A 17,592-nucleotide genomic window follows, 5' to 3' on the forward strand; every position below is an offset into this window, starting at 1 on the left:
CTTTTTAACTTTATATACAAGATCACACAGTACGTATTTTGAGGGGTTTTCTTAACATTTTTAAGATCCCTCTCTGCATTGCTCTATTGCATATGAACGCAGTCATCACAACTGGTCCCACCTTCTCTGCTAGAGCGAGGGGAGGCGGCGCCACCGCGCGTGCGCCCGGCCTCCCCCCCCCCCCCCCCCCCCCCGCGCCCGGCCCGCCGGCCCCGCCCCCGGCGCCGGCCCCGCCCCCGGCGCCGGCCCCGCCCCCGGCACCTCGCTAGCTGAGTTCGGGGCTTGGGTCTTGTTGGCTGCGGTCTCCAGGGCAGCACCTGCGACGTGGGCGGGGCGGGGCCGGGCGGCGGGAGGGAGGCCGGCTGGTGGCGGCACTGGAGAATGCGGGCTGCGGGGGTCACGGTCTCCGAGGAGCGCTGGGCAGGTGACAGGCGGTTGCCTCCTGAAGGGGGGGGGGGGGGGGGGCGCGTGCCCGGGAGGGAAATGGGAAGAGCTGAGACTTGGGGAGGGGGGGGACGGGGACAGCAGGAAACCTCCAGAGGAAACTGGATCAGGACCAGGAGACACCCAAGGAGCCCGTGCTAGACAGCATTTGGGGTCCAGGCGGGAAGGGGGACCGTGGCGAGGCAGGGACAAGGGCCCCTGGAAAGGCTTTGGTGCCCAGACTCCCAGAGCAGCCCTGTCCTCTGTTGACTAAGACCCGTGCAGGGCACGGACCCGTCACTTCCCTGATCTTAAAACGCCTTTGCTGCCCAGTCTTGTCCATCGCGGGGGGGAAGGCAAATACAGAAAACAAACCGGCCGCCCCGTACGGGCAGTTTCCAGGCTGTTCCACAACAGGGCAACTTTCTATTTTTCCTCTTAGCCAGAACACGCAGAGTTCCCTTTCACCTACAGAAGGAAATTCGTTCCTCCCCGTATGAGAGGACGAGACTCAAGGTCTTGAAGAGAACCCTAGGGAACTGGCCGAGTCTCAGCGCCTGGATACCAATGGCGACATCCCAGCCTGTCTTGTTTACTTTGTAACGAGATTTGTCAGGCTCTCTAGGTCAGAAATTCAGTGGAAAAACAACTGTACCACTAGGGAGCCACTTTCATCACATTTAAAATGCCCGTGTGCTCATTTATTCAAGATACCAGTTTCCCCTCTTTAATCTCACGCCTTTATGAGATCAGGCCTCCACCAAAGCCTGGTGATGTTTGGCTTTGCTCTCTCCCCACTATCCCAGATTTCGTTAACAACAAAATTATCTTCTTCCACGGACATTATTTTTTTATTCGTTAAATCGCAGAAACCTTAGCCTATTTCATTTAAGAGCTACTGAGGGGACTGAAGGATTTCATGAGCAATTCCAAATTGAAACAGAATGATTATCTTAAGCTTTGTCTAGAAGATCCCAAGTACAGAGTCTTAAACTCGTTCAGTCAAACTCTTAACAGATGTTTATACAAATTTTCCATTAAAATGTTAGTACTTGGTGGATTTGCTGCTTTCTAAAAACACCCGAGGGGCCCCTGGGTAGCTCTGTCAGGTAAGCCTCCGACTTCAGCTCAGGTTCATGAGTTCAAGCCCCGCCTCGGGCTCTGTGCTGACAGCTCAGAGCCTGGAGCCTGTTTCAGATTCTGAATCTGTCTCTTTCTCTCTCTCCGCTCCTCCCTGCTAGCACTCCGTGTCTCTCTCAAAAATAAACAAACCTTAAAAAAAATAAATAAAAATAAAAACACCCTAAAGAGCAACAGTTAATCTGCTTATCAATATTGAGCTAACAAGGTAAGGCACACTATGTATTTTTAAAATGAGCTGATACAGCAAACTAGTCTGTAGAGTTAACCGATAATATATTAGGTCTACCCCCTTGGGGGATTTTGAATTAAAAAGAAAACCACTTCATAATGTATTTAAATCTGAAAGCTGCCTTTTGTCTGTTTTGTTTGTTAAGGTATTTTCCTCTAAGGAGCTGATAACGTTAGCAACCAGATTCCACGTTATTACAGTGCAAGGAATCCGAATAAGTTCATTTATTTAATTAAAGCTAGCGGTCTGCCAAAATCACAAGAGCAAGCCCTTAAAAAGGTTACAGGAATCTCTGATGGTGAAGTTTCTGTTACCTGACCTACAGGGGGAAGAAATGGCACAAAGGCGGGGAGAAAGAAGACAGAGCAAAATAGGAATGCTAGGTGGAGGCGAAAGGGAGCACAATCCAAACTCATCACCTCCTTTCAATCTGATATGAACTCAGAGCTCCCCTTTCCCTAAACCATCTCATGGGTCTTTATGACAGCCCTTTGAGACAGGGAAGGCTCACCTGGAACCACACACTTGAGAGAGTCAGAAGGGACCCTCGTTGTTACTCAGGCCAATCTCCCACCCACCCAACATTCTCCAGGACAACGTCCCTCTCAGGTAGGTAGACGTCCAGCCTCTGCTATGAGTCACTTAGTGGCCGAATGCACAAAGCCTCCAAATATTTTGTTAAACGGTTCTAATCATTGCTTTTTTAAATATATATACTGACCGGAGGTTGACCTCCATGTGATGGCCACCTAAGTTACACATTCCTACCCAGTAGCAAGCTGGGTACCAACATGTCTCCTAAACGACAAGACCGGCCAATATGGGTCTACGCACGAAAGCCTTCCCTCTTTACGGTTCCAAAACACATTCTTCCCTTTTTTCTCCTCTACTTTTCAAAAGGTAGACCCTGAACCTGTTTTATTCTATTCATGAATACTCCTGAACCTGGCATATTTATATTGGTGCCCTGGGTGTTTGAAATAATTAATCATTTAGCTCTTGTCCAGGCGTGTCTGTAACAGGCCCTTGGAAGGCAGAGGAACGAATCTAGCCACTGGATTTCCTCAATAAAGCTGCATTTGATTACTCAGGCTATTTATGAGCTCCACATCAGATGTGTTTCCGCAGAGAGAAAAACACAGTAGTTTTTCTAATAGACCTTCCTCCCACAAAAGGGTACAAAAAGGCTGCAGATAATATAACGGAGTTCTACTCACTTAAATGTTTGAGTAACACTGGAATTAAAGAGCTTTCAGGAGTCGCCAAGTGACATAAACTTCATTGTTTTTTAGGTGATGCTTTTGTGAACCGCAGCTTTAAATATTCAAGCCAACTGCTCCTATCGAGAATATTTGTATTCATATTCATAAGTGTATTTTTTCAAGATGAGTCATAGTAAATTGATTCCCAAGCTCTCAATTCGGTCTCCTGTCCACCACACCAGCTTAAAAGTCCAGTCCACAGAGCCACCTTTTAAGAAAGACTTACACCTGATTTCCAAAGACTCCTTGGAATCCGATTCAGAAAGCTTCACTCAAGAGGGCAAGTCCCAGTCTGGACTTGGAAATCCAATCCAGGACAATATGGAGCCTGACAGCCTGGAGGAGGAAAGCCCTCAACTGGAAAGCCTGAGTGAGACAGAAGAGGAAGCAAGCAGAGAAGCAGCCCAGAAGGACGGCAAGGAAAACCTCCATACCCAGAACGATGGCATATATTCCAGGTAAGGAATTGGCTTGTGGAAGATACCAGTGGGTTCTGAAATGCATTGTTAAATAATTACAAGCAACAGTAAGGACAGGCTATAGTCATGAACACCTTGTAATGTGTCTGGCACCGGTCCCAAGCAACTAAGGACAGCTCGAAGCCAGTTTTTGCCATGTTTGGTTGTTTGTTTGTTTGTTTTTTTAACTAAAAACTATGCAAAAGACAAGGACGGGTATTAATAAGGGCATATGCACTCCTCATTTCCTGTCCATATTCCAAGTGCCTCCACTGCTACGACCTGACCTTGGAGAAATTCCAGGAAGCCTGTTATATAGGAAAGCACCAGGACGTGGAACCAGGTGGTCTTGATTTAGTCCAGGCACTGCTATCTAGTCTGTAATTTGGAATAAATCATTTAACTCTTTTGCGACTCATTTTTCTCACCGGTCAAACTGATCTGGCCTGCCTATATCTCCCAGGACGGCTATCAATGTCAGTAAATACATTCTGGGAGTAGAATCCTAGCTACCTCCCGGGGCTTATATAATCATATAAGGATTTAATTTCTAGTAAACTGTATTTATGGGGTATTAACATCATGCTATGTGGGAGCTACCAAATAATTTAAGAGAATATAAATGAGTACAGTACTCAGTTTTCACGAAAATACTAATTTTCTGACACAGTATGGAAGAAGTTAAAAGCTACTGGTTAGAAAAGAGGCTTTCACAGGGCGATGAAGTATATAGTCCAAAACAGACAGTCTGGGTTCAAATTCTGCCACTTACTAGCTGTGTGACTTGGCCAAGTTCACTTAATCTCTCTGTGCCTCAATTCCGTCATCACTGAAATGGGACAATAATAGTTCCATCACTGAGTTTTGAGGTGAAAGTCAATCAATATACACAGAGCGTGTAGAATGAAGTGCTTTATAAGTTATATAGGTATCAGGTTTGTTTTTTTTTTCTAAATGGATAAAATATATTTAAAAAAATTTTTTTAGTGTTTATTTATTTTTGAGAGAGACAGAGACAGAATGTGAGTGGGTTAAGGGGCAGAGAGAGAGGAGGACACAGAATCCGAAACAGGCTCCAGGCTCTGAGCTGTCAACGCAGAGCCCGACGCGGGGCTCGAACTCACGAGCTGTGAGATCACGACCTGAGCCGAAGTCGGATGCTCAACCGACTGAGCCACCCAGGCGCCCCTAAATGGGTAAAATATATTGAACAAAGTTTATAGAAGGCCTAGAACTTGGGCAGGCAGGGTTTTGGAAAGAAGGTAAAATTTGACAACAACAGAATTAGAACGAGCGCGTGACACGTTAAAGCCCCACTTGGTGCCAGAGGAGCATAGAGAAAGAGGACGGCATAGGGCCCTGATTACAGGGACCACGGTGAAGGCAACCAGCCCACCCCCCAGACAGGGCATTGAACATGGAACCCAACAACCAGCCCCAGCAACACCGTCCTGACAAGGGCGCCTGCGGGAGCCACAGTGAGGGCCCAGTGCTGAGTCTTTTTCTTCCTTTCTGCTTTCCTTCCTTATTTCTTTCACTATGGACATCCTGCAGAGTCAAGTGCATTTGCTTCTAAGCAGGAAGTGCTGTGACCAAGGTGCAGCCACGGCGCTGGGGGAGAGAGAGAGGGGCTCAGGGAGGCGTCAGCCAGACAGCCACCCCTGCGTGGCCTGGGTTGGGTACACCACGGGGAGAGAATGCAGGCTCTTGGGGACACCTGGGAGACGAAGCCATGTGTAAGGAGGATCATCCTGTAAGCAGGTGCATCGTGAATTAGAGGGTAAACTCACGATGGACCAAGAGACTACCAAATAGTAACAATTTATAGCCATGACAACAGTATCTCTTTTTAAAGGCCCGTCTGTAAGTTCTTTTAATTCTGCGTTGCCATCCTGCAAGAAAATGCTGCTATTCCCATTTTATGGATAAGGAAAATGAGGTGAACAGAGATCAAGTAACTTGTTGAACATCATAGTGCTGTGGGAGGATACTTGTGGTTTTGTTCTTGATGTTGATTTAATATCGACAAAATTCTGGGGGGCCTGGGCGGCTCAGTCAGTTAAGCATCCGACTCTGAATTTCAGCTCAGGTCATGATCTCATGATGCCTGAGATCAAGGCCCACATTGTGAAGCCTGCTTGGGATTCTCTCTTCCTCTCTCTCTCTCTCTCTCCCTCTCTCTCAAAATAAAGATTTAAAAAAATATGACAAAAATCCTAATCTACAGATTAACCCTTCTTGCCATATGTGTGTCGTATATTTTTTTAAAGACCTAAAATGTTACAGATAAAGTTTCCTGATTCCCCTTCTCAAACCCATTCCCCCACGTGCCTCCTCCAAGAGAACCAGTATGTACCCTTCCGTGGATGTGTATCCTTCTTAGCAATCTTTTATTCATTTACTGCATAGGTAATTTAGAAAGAGAGAGAATGAGAACATGAGTTGACAGGGCCTGTTGACACATTAGATATGGTGACTGAAGGAAGAAGAGAAACCAAAGGTCACTATTAAGGTTCTCGTAACAATAGCCAGCATTTATAGGATGTTTATCATGAGCCCATCCCTGCACTAAACACTTTATGCATATTGTCTCATTTAATCTCTATGCAGCCCTGTTAGGAGATGCTACAATGATCCCCATTTTTTTTTTCAACGTTTATTTATTTTTGGGACAGAGAGAGACAGAGCATGAACGGGGGAGGGGCAGAGAGAGAGGGAGACACAGAATCGGAAACAGGCTCCAGGCTCCGAGCCATCAGCCCAGAGCCCGACGCGGGGCTCGAACTCACGGACCGCGAGATTGTGACCTGGCTGAAGTCGGACGCTTAACCGACTGCGCCACCCAGGCGCCCCAATGATCCCCATTTTAAAGGCTGCCCATGAGGCTTAAAGGGATTGTTATTATATACATTTATTACATCGGCTGAGTGGTAGAGTGGAAAACTCACACAGTCTCTGTGCCTTAAGCCGTGTTTTTATCATAGCTCTGATGTTAAGAGAGTCAGAGTCTCCTAGGTAATAAATGGTAGTTCTTTGGGGGTTTTTTTCCTCCAGAAACGAGGGCATTGGAAAGGACAGATCTTTGCAGTAGATAGGCATTCTTGTCTGTACTTTTACAACGGAGAAACCAAAGCAAGGATCCATTAAGTGACCTCATTTCCCCAATGTTGAGTTTTTCTTCTTTTGAGTCCAGTGCTCAGGAAGCAGACTTTTCTCCCTTGCTCTTTACCCCAGGCCAATGTAAATGCCACTCAATGTATTTCAAAATAAAGACTACTACTTACAGAAATCAAAATTATGGTCAGGGCCCTCGTCTTCTGATTCAGAGATCCATGAAGATTGCTGTTTTTTGTAGACTGATTTTATTTCGAAATCTTTAATGACAGACTGTCATCCCCGGGGTTAGAATGGCTTTTAGCCCTAGTAATTGTTTGGCGGTGTAGTGCTCCGTGCACTGAACATTAGGAGGACCAGTTCTCCACTACAAAGGAAAACAGAACTGAAGCATTTAGCCAAATAATGCCTCAAAAACATTATTCAGGTTAGTTATTGGCCTTTTTCACTTTAGTCCTAGAAACCTTTCCTATGTGCAGTTGTTGCTTGGCCCTGGGTAGTTTTGCTAGCCGTGAAACAGACAAATCGATCCCAGGCTCTCCTATGAAATTCAAGCAGGCTTTCATTTTTGCGAGGTAGATGGTATTCTGGGAACTGTAGTTCAAAAACAATTAGTCAAAGCCGTGCCTTAAAACCATGAAAAATCTCTTTCCTCTTGCTGTTATAAGCAACAATTTTAAAAGCTGCCTGACAAATCACTTGAGCCCCACTCTTCTGTTTTGATGTTCCCAGAACCTCCTCAAAGCAATTACTCTCCTGTACCTCACCAAAGTCAAGCCATAGTTCAATGTATATGGATTAGAGAAAACCTTTTACTTAATGGAAATTGGAGCGGCATTGACTACAGTGAATGAATCGAGAGTGGAGAGAGGATCTCCACGTGATAATCCTTAAACCCCACTCCACAACTAGCCATAGGAAACTCGGCAATGGCAAAGAAAGAGATCAATGTAATTCCTAGAGCATTAGAAATAGCCTCTTCAGTCCTGGGGCCTCTGAAACCTTATATGTTTAAAAAAAAAAAAAAAAAAAAAAGTCAGGGGGCAGCGGTACCATACCTAGTATATGTGTTTAATAAGAATACTTAAATGTAATTAGCTACCATTTGTAGAACTATTTGCTTTATATGTACTATCTCATTTATCCTTACGAGAGCCTCTTAGGCACTATTATCCCCATTTTGCAGATAAGGAACCAAGGCTTTGAGAGTCGTGTAGGTGTATGTCGTTTCTAAGTGGCAGAGCCAGAAATTGAACTGAATGACAGCTCTCCTAACCAAAGCCTGATCCTCTAATTATCGGTTATCTAGATAGGTGATCAGGGCTGATAGCAAAAATTAAAGCTATAACAATCTCGATATGGACTAAATGGAGGCCAGAGTAAATACGTATGTAAGGTTATAAATTTTAGGAAAGTAACACACATTTTTTTCAAGGATACTGTGCCTTTGCAACGCACAAACATTGATCGCACTTTGCTCTGGGCGGCAGGGTCATTGTAGCCTATATGCCGCAGCATCTGTCCCGGGAAACAGAAATGTTTTCATTCATCAAGGCCTGTAGGTGTCTTCTGCACCACCTGGGAATGAAAGCCTTCACCAAAGATCCCATATTCTAATAAACCACCTCATAGCAGAAATCACCGGGCAGGAGACAGGCACAATGAGGAATTTTTTTTTTTTTTTTTTTTAATGCTTATTTATGAGACAGAGAGAGAGACAGGGAGACAGAGTGCAAGCAGGGAAGTGGCAGAGAGAGAGACACAGAATCCGAAGCAGGTTCCAGGCTCCAAGCTGTCAGCACAGAGCCCAAGGTGGGGCTCGAACTCACGTGCCAGGAGATCATGACCTGAGCCGGAGTCACACGCTTAACCAACTGAGCCACCCAGGTGCGCCACCCCCCCCACAATGAGGAATTCTTACCCTGTAATACTCAAAACTGTCTAAAAGTAAGAAATGGATTCAGTAATAATCTGCATTTTTATCGTGCTGTGGTGAGATACGATCTTCCCCTCAAATGCTTTCATAGGTATTATTTCTGATTACTAATACAAGAATCAGGTGGAGGGCTTAGAGCAGTACTGAAGAACCAAAAGAGACAGTGGGTAAAGAGAGACTTGGTAAAAAGCAAAACTCAGCGGGGCGCCTGGGTGGCTCAGTCAGTTAAGCATCCGACTTGGGCTCGGGTCATGATCTCATGGCTTGTGGGCTCGAGCCCCACATCAGGCTCTGTGCCGACAGCTCCGAGCCTGGAGCCTGCTTTGCATTCTGTGTCTCCCTCTCTCTCTGCCCCTCCCCTGCTCGTGCTCTCTCAAAAAATAAATAAATGTTAAAAAAAAAAAAAAAAAGGAGCAAAACTCAGCATTTCATTTCCCCTCAAATTTCCCAGGCTGTTTTGGAGAACACACTGGAAATATTAAGCTGAGGGCAGACTTTCTTTCACAGGTGGTGTAGAGATTCCCGCCCCCCATTAGTAGCGTAAGGATGACACCCGAGGGCACGTTTAACATGCTAGTGTTACTAAGAACATTGTGAGAGATTCCAGGAGCCCACTCATCCCTGTTGGTCTCTAGAAACATTCACCCATGTTCATTTTTATTGACTTTATTGGATAGATTTTCAATTTAAGGACATCGGTTGGCCAACCACTTGAAATATATTACACTGCCTTCCTTACTCCACACAGTATTTGGGGGGAACAGCTACTAGCATTTTTGTTGTTTGTTTCCGATCACGTGGGAGTGGCTGTTATCAGAGAAGTGACTTTTTGCCATAGGTATTAGTCATTTGTTTTCTTTTCATCCGTTTGTTCAGAAACTCTGCTGTAGTTAAACCTCGGTGCCCTCCCCCCGGGAAGGCAGGGTGCCATCACAACGGATGAGCCGTCAGAGACAAAAGTAAAGAATGTGCGTGGGCATAGATTGTGTCCATTAAAGGCAGAGTCCCCGCCAGAAATGCTAACGCCGCAGTGCCCTGGGGTTTAATGCCCTCGGAGACCACCACCAGCTCCTTTCTGGCTTATTTCAAAATTGGGATGCTTACTGTGTTAATTTAGTAAATAGCGAGTTCCGAACCTCACAAAGCAGAATTTAAATTCACATCACCTACAATCCTGTGAGTTTATCAAGATGATTAAGCGGATTATAACCAAGTTACTAAAGGAATGGCTTAATCCATCATGGCCTTTATTGTATTCATTTTATTTCTACTCCCTGGCAAGTGTGAAAATATAGAAAGCTTTCATTACTATACATTTTGAATACATTGAATTTAAAATGAATGCTTTTTGGGGCGCCTGGGTGGCGCAGTCGGTTAAGCGTCCGACTTCAGCCAGGTCACGATCTCGCGGTCCGGGAGTTCGAGCCCCGCGTCGGGCTCTGGGCTGATGGCTCAGAGCCTGGAGCCTGTTTCCGATTCTGTGTCTCCCTCTCTCTCTGCACCTCCCCCATTCATGCTCTGTCTCTCTCTGTCCCAAAAATAAATTAAACGTTGAAAAAATAAATAAATACATACATACATACATACATACATAAATAAAATGAATGCTTTTTCAAATTCTTTTTTTTTTTTTTTAATGTTTATTTTTGAGAGAGAAGGAGGGAGGGAGGAAGGGGCAGAGAGAGGGTTCCTCGCTGACAGCAGAAAGCCCAATGCGGGGCTTGAACTCATGAACGATGAGGTCATGCAAACCGTGAGATCATGACCTGAGCCAAAGTTGGACGCTTACTCAACTAAGCCACCCAGCCACCCCTCCACCTCTTATGTACATTGGTGAGTTTAGCCCAATGGATGCAATCCAATGAATAAAACTGGATTCTTAGAGCTGCAGGGCTCTCAAAGCCCAGCCTATTTTCCTTATTGTCCAAAGGAGGAACCGAGGGCCGAGGGCGGTGAAGAGATTCACCCAAGTGTACCCAGCCGGTCAGTGGCAAAATCTGGACTTGGGACCCATGTTTCAAGACCTGTCCCTTCCACTGCTATTCTCATGACATCACGGCTACCTTGCAGGTACAATGCTGTCAATATCTGGCATCTCAAAGACAGGAAATTCTATCTAAAGAAAGTGTAAGCACCTAGACATTTTATAAATCCAAGGCTCTGCTTCTAAGAAGGCAGCGTTTCTGCAGATTAAAAAGAACATCCAAGACCTGTACAGAAAATTCCTAGTGAGTATCATAATTTAGAATTATGTTTCTAAATACTGGACATACAACATTTTCCTTGTGAAGCTGTAGGGAGGCTTTGTTTCACGTAAGTGATAGAGGTGAGGTACTAGGATTTTACACTGCGATTACAAACACACACTCTTTACAGCATTTATTTTCCTTTAATTCACAGATTGCCCTTGAATCAAGGCTGAACGTGGGGCAAATATCTGGTTATTTTGCCGCCATAAATCTGTTGTCGACAAAGAAGGGACTTTGGTCGGAATTACCCAAATTATATAATGGCTGTAAATAAAATCCACTCGGTACCATCCAATCCCTTCTCTTCGGTGTGTTTCTGTAGATAGTGTTTGGCCTTCAGTTCATTAAAGCAACATTCTTCCATTAAAATGTTTAATTTTTTTTTTTTAGCAGAATGCCTACATTAAATGAAATTTCCCGAACTGTAAACAACCTACTTGAAGTACATCCGTATATTTGTGGCACCATTTTATTTCATACTTGCAGAAGTGATTTTTTAATCCTTTGGATTTATTTCATTTGATTTACTTAAAAGCCATTGATTAAAAGATTAACATGAGCCTAGAATTCAGAAATCCTTGGCAGTGATTGTCAGTTTTATAGTTCCTTAAAGAAGCATTAAAAACTTTACACTTAAACAAAAATTGAATTTGCTGTTCATATGCATAAAAGATTTAATGGCATATAAATTGGGAATAATTGGTCTGTTTAAAAGGATTAAATTAAACCTAAATCAATAATAACATGTGCAGTTTCAATTTAACTGCCTACTTAAAATAAAGTGGCAAATAAATAACTGCTAAATGATTAATAGCAGTGCTTTTATTCACCTCCTCAACAGGCAAAATGGCCAGTTATTGAATATTTTATCATGAGTGCCAAGGATGTTAATTGTGCTAGAAACATGCTCTAATTTTAGTAGGTTTTTTTTTTTTGATCGAGTGCTATGCTACATGTGAGGCTCTTCATTAAATGGAGATTTGATTTTATTTTGTTTGGAGTACAGTAAGTCCTCGAATACGGTCCATGAAAGCCAGCAAATATCATGGTGCATGCATATGAGACCACCCTCCCCTGCCTCTCTGCATCCGTGTCTTACCTAGGCATCTGAAGAGGAGACCCTTGCATCTGTTGTCTGAACGGTAACAAAAGAGTTGTGTCCGCATTGTCTGCGTAACCTTTCTAGCGAATGCAGAGGAAAAGAAGTGCATGTTTTGTGTGCAGATGATTACCGATGAAGGAGCACTTCACGCTCATTTTGTTCCCGCGTGTTGACCTGGACCACGAGACATAATTGAGCGTCTTTGCACACAAGCCCGGTACAATGGGGATCCTTCAGTATCAGGTTCTGTTTCGGCCGTTAGATTTGTTTCTGTGAAACAGTACAGCTTCCCGTGCCCGTGATTTTGCAAAACGTAACCTTTCATTTGTTTCAACGTAGAGTTTCCATCCAGACGGGGGACCGAGGGGAGACTTTGAGGCAGTCGCGGCCGGCGCAAGGGGCACAGCCTAATTAAAGCTCTTAGAAGAGCCACGTTTTCGGATTTAAAGCTGCTATGCAAACATCATTAGAGTTTCTCTCCACACGATTGGTTCAAAACCAGTTTTCTCAGCCAAAGCCATTAATTCTTTCTGATTTGTTTCCAAGCCCGTTGTGTTTTCTAGGTTCCACTTACAAACACCAGGCTCTCTGCGGCGTGTGATATAGTTCTACGGGCATTTAGGAACGGAAATTTGTTGAGGCCCGAAAGTACAGTTATTTCTGTAGATCTAAAGTAATTTAATTCTCCCTGTTTTATCTTCCCCCTCATCTTTCAGCAGGTTCTTAAAATACGTCACCACGTGGCTGAAATTTCTTAATCCCATCTCCTAAACTATAGCTCAAAAAGATTGGCCACGGTGCCTAAATCGTGGTTTAAAAAAAAAAAAAAAAAAAAAATTGGATTTTTAAAGATAAGTGTTAATCCTTCAAGGCCACTCAGGTGCCACTTAGTGCATCACAACACAGCCTTACGTTCTGGAAAGAACATAAGCCCCAGGGAGAGAAGAATCCCTTGAGATCTATCAGCAGGAAGCACAATACACAACACTGTTATGTCACGGTGACTGCGACACTCAGCAAGCAAAGAACGGTGACAGAGCTCACTGACATAGGCTTTCACAGCTAGCCCTCGCTCTGTGTCAAGGACACAACTACAAGCATTCGTACGCATTAATTCACTTAATCCCCTCAACAGCGCTGTGAGGTGGGTGCTGTTCTTATCCGCATGTGACCGATAAGGAAGCGCAGAGAAGGTAAATAATCCGCCCACGCTCACACGGTTACTGGTGGCACCAGGAATTGTGAATACGGGCAGTCTGATGTGGGCCGCCTGTCCTTAGACGCTCTGCTATACCATTTCTCAGAACCAAAGTACTCCCTGTCACTATCCAGGCAGGAAAAGCACCACGGAGATGATGTATAACTGAGGAAGGTCTACGGTCGCGACCGCGGGCATAATGCCATTCCCGGCGGATGCTGGGTAAATACGATGACCGCTCTGAGCGCTAGTCTTACTGCAGAGATACAACCAGGGAAACCTTCATATCCTTCAAACCTTCATATCCTTCAATCCTCAAAGACTACCTATTTTTTTTTTTTTTTATAATAATAAGCACCCCTCAGCGTTATCGCTTCTTCTGTGAGTTTATCACAGGGTCATAGAAGGATAATCGAACTGAAACGGACCTTGAGGTGATCGTCTAGCAACTGACTCTGGAAAGAAGAGGTTAACACGTTTTCAGTGATAAGCAAGGTTGTGCAGCCCCCCATTTTAAATACCCATGACATGCTGCATGTTTCTGTACACATCTAACTTCGCCCTTGATCGTGAGAGCTGGCGCAGAAAGCCTGTTTCCTTCCCAGCAGGTAAGATCCACCGGCCTGCTTCTGTTTGCTCACCACGTTCCAATGCCTACGCACCCGGGGAGCCGCTCGGCGTGTGTGCGGACTAACTCACTAACTCACATGAGGCAGGCCTCGCTCCGTGACCGCCCGCGGGGATAGCTGCACACCACAGGCCACCGACCCCGTGGACAGGAGCCAGGGCAGGCTGCCGCCGCGGTCTCTGTCCCGGCTCCACCACGTGTTCGCTCTGTGACCTTGGCAAAGTTACACAAGCTCTCTGGGCTTCAGCTTCTTCATCTATTGAATGGGGCGCATGAGAGTACTGCCCTCACAGGGTTGTTCTAAGGGAAAAACTGGAGATTCGCCGTGAGCGCTCCCCCTCCCTGGCACGCAAGAAGTATGCTGCCTTCCCAAAGTCAGCCCGTCACATCCCACCCCGACCCGAGTAGCCCAGCAGATCCGCAAAGTGATGCGTCACTCTTAACGGAGCGCAAAGAAGGGGACTCTATCTGTTCGAAACACCGAATACATACGCACACCTCTAGAGGCAATCCCTTCCCAAAACTCATCGCCTGGACTGTTCGAAAGTATTCGTGTCTAACGCCTCTGTTCTCTAAGTTATTTTTGCTCGATGAAGGCCAGACTCTCGACTTCACCGAGGTACATGCAGACCAGGTTCCTTCGCCGAGTTCACAAAGCCTTTCGAAGACCTCCCCTCTGCTTCGCCCTGAGCTCTCCTCAACCTGCCCTCCTCCGGCCCTCCGCTGCATCCGTACAGAATCTGTCATCAGGTCCCTCATCACGGCCACTGTAAACTGCGTGTTTCCTGGTCTGTATTCCCCACAAGGCAGGGAGCCCATCGCTGTATCCCCGAGCTCAGCAAGTGCTCAGTAAATACCTGTAGAGTCACTGAGTGAGCAAACGAGCGAGGGAAGTTAAATTCTGTGAAACGGAGCAAATGAATGAACAAGGAGAGTTAAACGTTATGTTTTCCTTTCAATATGTACTGGATACGGGGAAACGGCACCCTTCTTCGTGTAAAAAAAAAAAAAAAAATTCATGGCTTTGCTGAAGATTATATGATTATATTGAAGATATAATCAACGTACCCCTTCCTCTTTTCTTCCCTAAACCACCGCCGATGAACCCTGTGTTTAACTCGTTACGAACCAAGCCTTGAAAGCTTTCACTAATTTGGTTCCAGGCAAGAAGCTTTTCTGCATGTTTCGAGTCTGATTTCCTACACTGTTGGGTTTTTAAAAATTAACATCCGATGCCACATTTGTGTTGACTCGAGTATTTTTGGGGCCCAGTTATTTAAGAAACACCCGTTAACTCCTCTGTCCATAGCTCAGGGTGGAGTACTAAGGGCAGAGGTTAGGGAAGGAAGGGTGACACTTAAGTCCCTGTTGCCCAGAACCTTAACTAGGTCAAGAGGCAAAGTTACCACAGTGAAAATAAGCAAATACAAACCCTTAATTATGACATAACTGCCTCATTTTGATGCTTATGCAAGCCCAACAAGTAAACAAGATATAATTTAGCCCTACTTCCAGACCAGAGAGACTGGCTCAGAGAGGACAGCATTCGATGCACAGATAGGTAAGGACAGACCCAGAACTGTCCAGTCCCAGGTCCAGATTATGCCCTGCTGCGCCACTCCGTGTCCCCGCTACCTGCCCAAAGAGACCCACAGAACCAGGCAAAAGGCAAGGCCAAAACACAGTGCTTTCAACGTGACAAGACATCACCCAGGAGAAAGGTCCCCCTCAAAGCCCCAGAGGCACAGAACCCTGTGCTGCCTAGGGGGTGGGCTAAGCTGCACAACCGGGTGTCCGGCTTCCCAACGCGTGGGCGCAATCTCCCTTCAGGCATTTTGCTGGAAGAGCGTATCATTTCGCTTCCCTGGGTGGAGAAAGAAAAGCAACCGACTCCAAGAAGTTCTCCGTCTTCATACGTGAACCCCAAATGCAAAATGACGGTTTAGCAAGGCATGGGAGTTTTGTGGTGTTGCCCTAATTTTTGCCTTACATCGAAGCAAAAGAAATCTAGGTCCACGTTAAGAGAGGTAAATTAGCCGCAGGGGCACCATTAGTCTGTTTACCCAGCATAGAATTACGTCCTCTGTAAACGGGAATATCAAGTAGCATAAAAAGCCTAGGTGATTTACATTTTCTTTTTGATTAGAGGATTGCAAGTACCGTACTCAAGGAAGGAAAATCTCCCCCATTTAGCTTTTGAAGATCAAAGGGGCCATTAAATATGCCATATTACCAGCCTTTTTTTTTTTTTTTTTTTTTTTTTCTTTTTTGGTTAAGACTGGGAGGTGCTTTACAAATTGAGACTGTCAGGAGGAAAAGGGAAGACTGTATTTGGGGTCATATGCACGGATTATGGACTGGCCCGTGTCCCTAAGGCAGGACCCTACGTTTAACCTTTGGCTGAAACAGGGCTGTCCTACAGCTTAAAGCGCAGGCTGACCTGTCTGCTGTCCTGTGTGCATCGATCCGACCAACGAAAAGAATATGAACGGAGGATGAGTTCGGATTCTCAACATTTGGGGATCTTTCTGTAGCGCAGCTGATAAAACCTACAAAGACAAAGTGAAAAGTAAAATCGCTTTACAGCAGGATGAACCTAGGCGGGTATTCAGTTGAGACGAATCTTGCTTTCCCTCACAAAAGGCGCAGCCCGAGGAAAATAGCGTCCAGGCAGCAACAACATGTTCTTCCTCGATAAGCAGTCAAACGTGTATGTCACCAGCCAAAACGTGAAATCAATTTTATCTTCATTAGCCGAAGTACTTAAGGTGTGCATGATAGCCTCCCTTAAACCAGTGAGTCACTGACATTTATTTTTCAGCTGTTTTTCTGGCATTTATAAATTAACTATCCCCCACTTTGATTCTGTAATTTAATGAACTGGGGTAATTAAGACCTTTCCGTCCTCAGGTACAGCGTGTAAACCTCATCTGAGCCTCAGATAGGTCTTGAACGCATAGATAGCAAAAGAATGGCTCAGTAGGTTAAGCATCTGACTCTCGATTTCGGCTCAGGTCAAGATCTCGTGGTTTGTGAGAACGAGCCCTACACTGGGCTCTGCACGGACAGTGCAGAACCAGCTTGGGATTCTCTCTCTCCCTCCCTCTCTCTCCCTACCCCTCCCACATGTGCGCACCCTCTCCCCGCCTCTGTGAAAATAAATAAACATTAAAAACAAAAAAGATAGTGAAGAGGAAAATTATAGGAGAAAGATTCAAGTAGGATAATCAACTAAATATAATGAGTAAGTTCATTTTGATGAAAGACTTGACATTTTCCTTCTGCTTTGGGCAGCCAACAGCCGGTAGAGGATAAATATTCAGACCTGCGATACGACCCAAACTGGAAGAGTAAGAAAGAGGAGAGGAAGTTCTTGACTGTGGAAGCACTGCCAGAGTCTGTAGGCAGCTCGACTGAAAATCTGACTTCAGATCCACTGTACCCCTCCAAGGAGACGTCTATGGAACTCCCTGGGGGAAAGGCGGAACAGAAGAGGAGCCCACAGAGCGTTGCCTCCTTACTTGGCAGTGAATTTTTAAGCCCGAACTATGAGCGCGGCACCCATCACAGCCAGCCATCTTCGGAGCTCAGCGACCGTGATCTGGAGAAGTCCAGCAAGCTCTCTCAGTGCTTGAAGAGTTCAAGTTCACATAATGAGGTTTTTCTGCCAGGATCACGTGGCCGGCGGCGAAGGAAGTCCAAACAATATTTTGTGGAAAAAAACAAGCGGACTCTGGGATTACCTACTCCTAAAACGGACTCGTATCTTCAGCTTCACAATAAAAAAAGGGGGGACGTTCTCTCAGGACAGGTATGTAAGTGCTCCTTTCTCTCTTCCCAGCCCTAGACT

General features: G+C 45.3%; 1 protein-coding gene across 6 annotated transcripts in view; it reads left to right on the top strand.

The window, feature by feature from the left end:
- Positions 1 to 332: 332 nt before the first annotated feature.
- JHY (junctional cadherin complex regulator) overlaps positions 333 to 17,592 on the top strand; it is a 63,024-nt gene continuing 45,764 nt past the window's right edge. For 2 of the 6 annotated variants that reach the window (XM_045483216.1, XM_045483215.1), the window contains exons 1-3: positions 575 to 1,048; positions 3,088 to 3,515; positions 17,037 to 17,553. In XM_045483216.1, the coding sequence (XP_045339172.1) occupies positions 3,181 to 3,515; positions 17,037 to 17,553 (852 nt within the window). In that variant the 5' untranslated portion in view covers positions 575 to 1,048; positions 3,088 to 3,180. Of the gene's footprint in view, positions 425 to 573; positions 1,049 to 2,117; positions 2,405 to 3,087; positions 3,516 to 17,036; positions 17,554 to 17,592 lie in introns of those variants that run through there. The other 4 variants (XM_045483212.1, XM_045483213.1, XM_045483211.1 and 1 more) reach the window with 4 other exon arrangements.

This window comes from Leopardus geoffroyi, chromosome D1 (assembly GCF_018350155.1).
Source record: "Leopardus geoffroyi isolate Oge1 chromosome D1, O.geoffroyi_Oge1_pat1.0, whole genome shotgun sequence".
NCBI lineage: Eukaryota > Metazoa > Chordata > Mammalia > Carnivora > Felidae > Leopardus > Leopardus geoffroyi.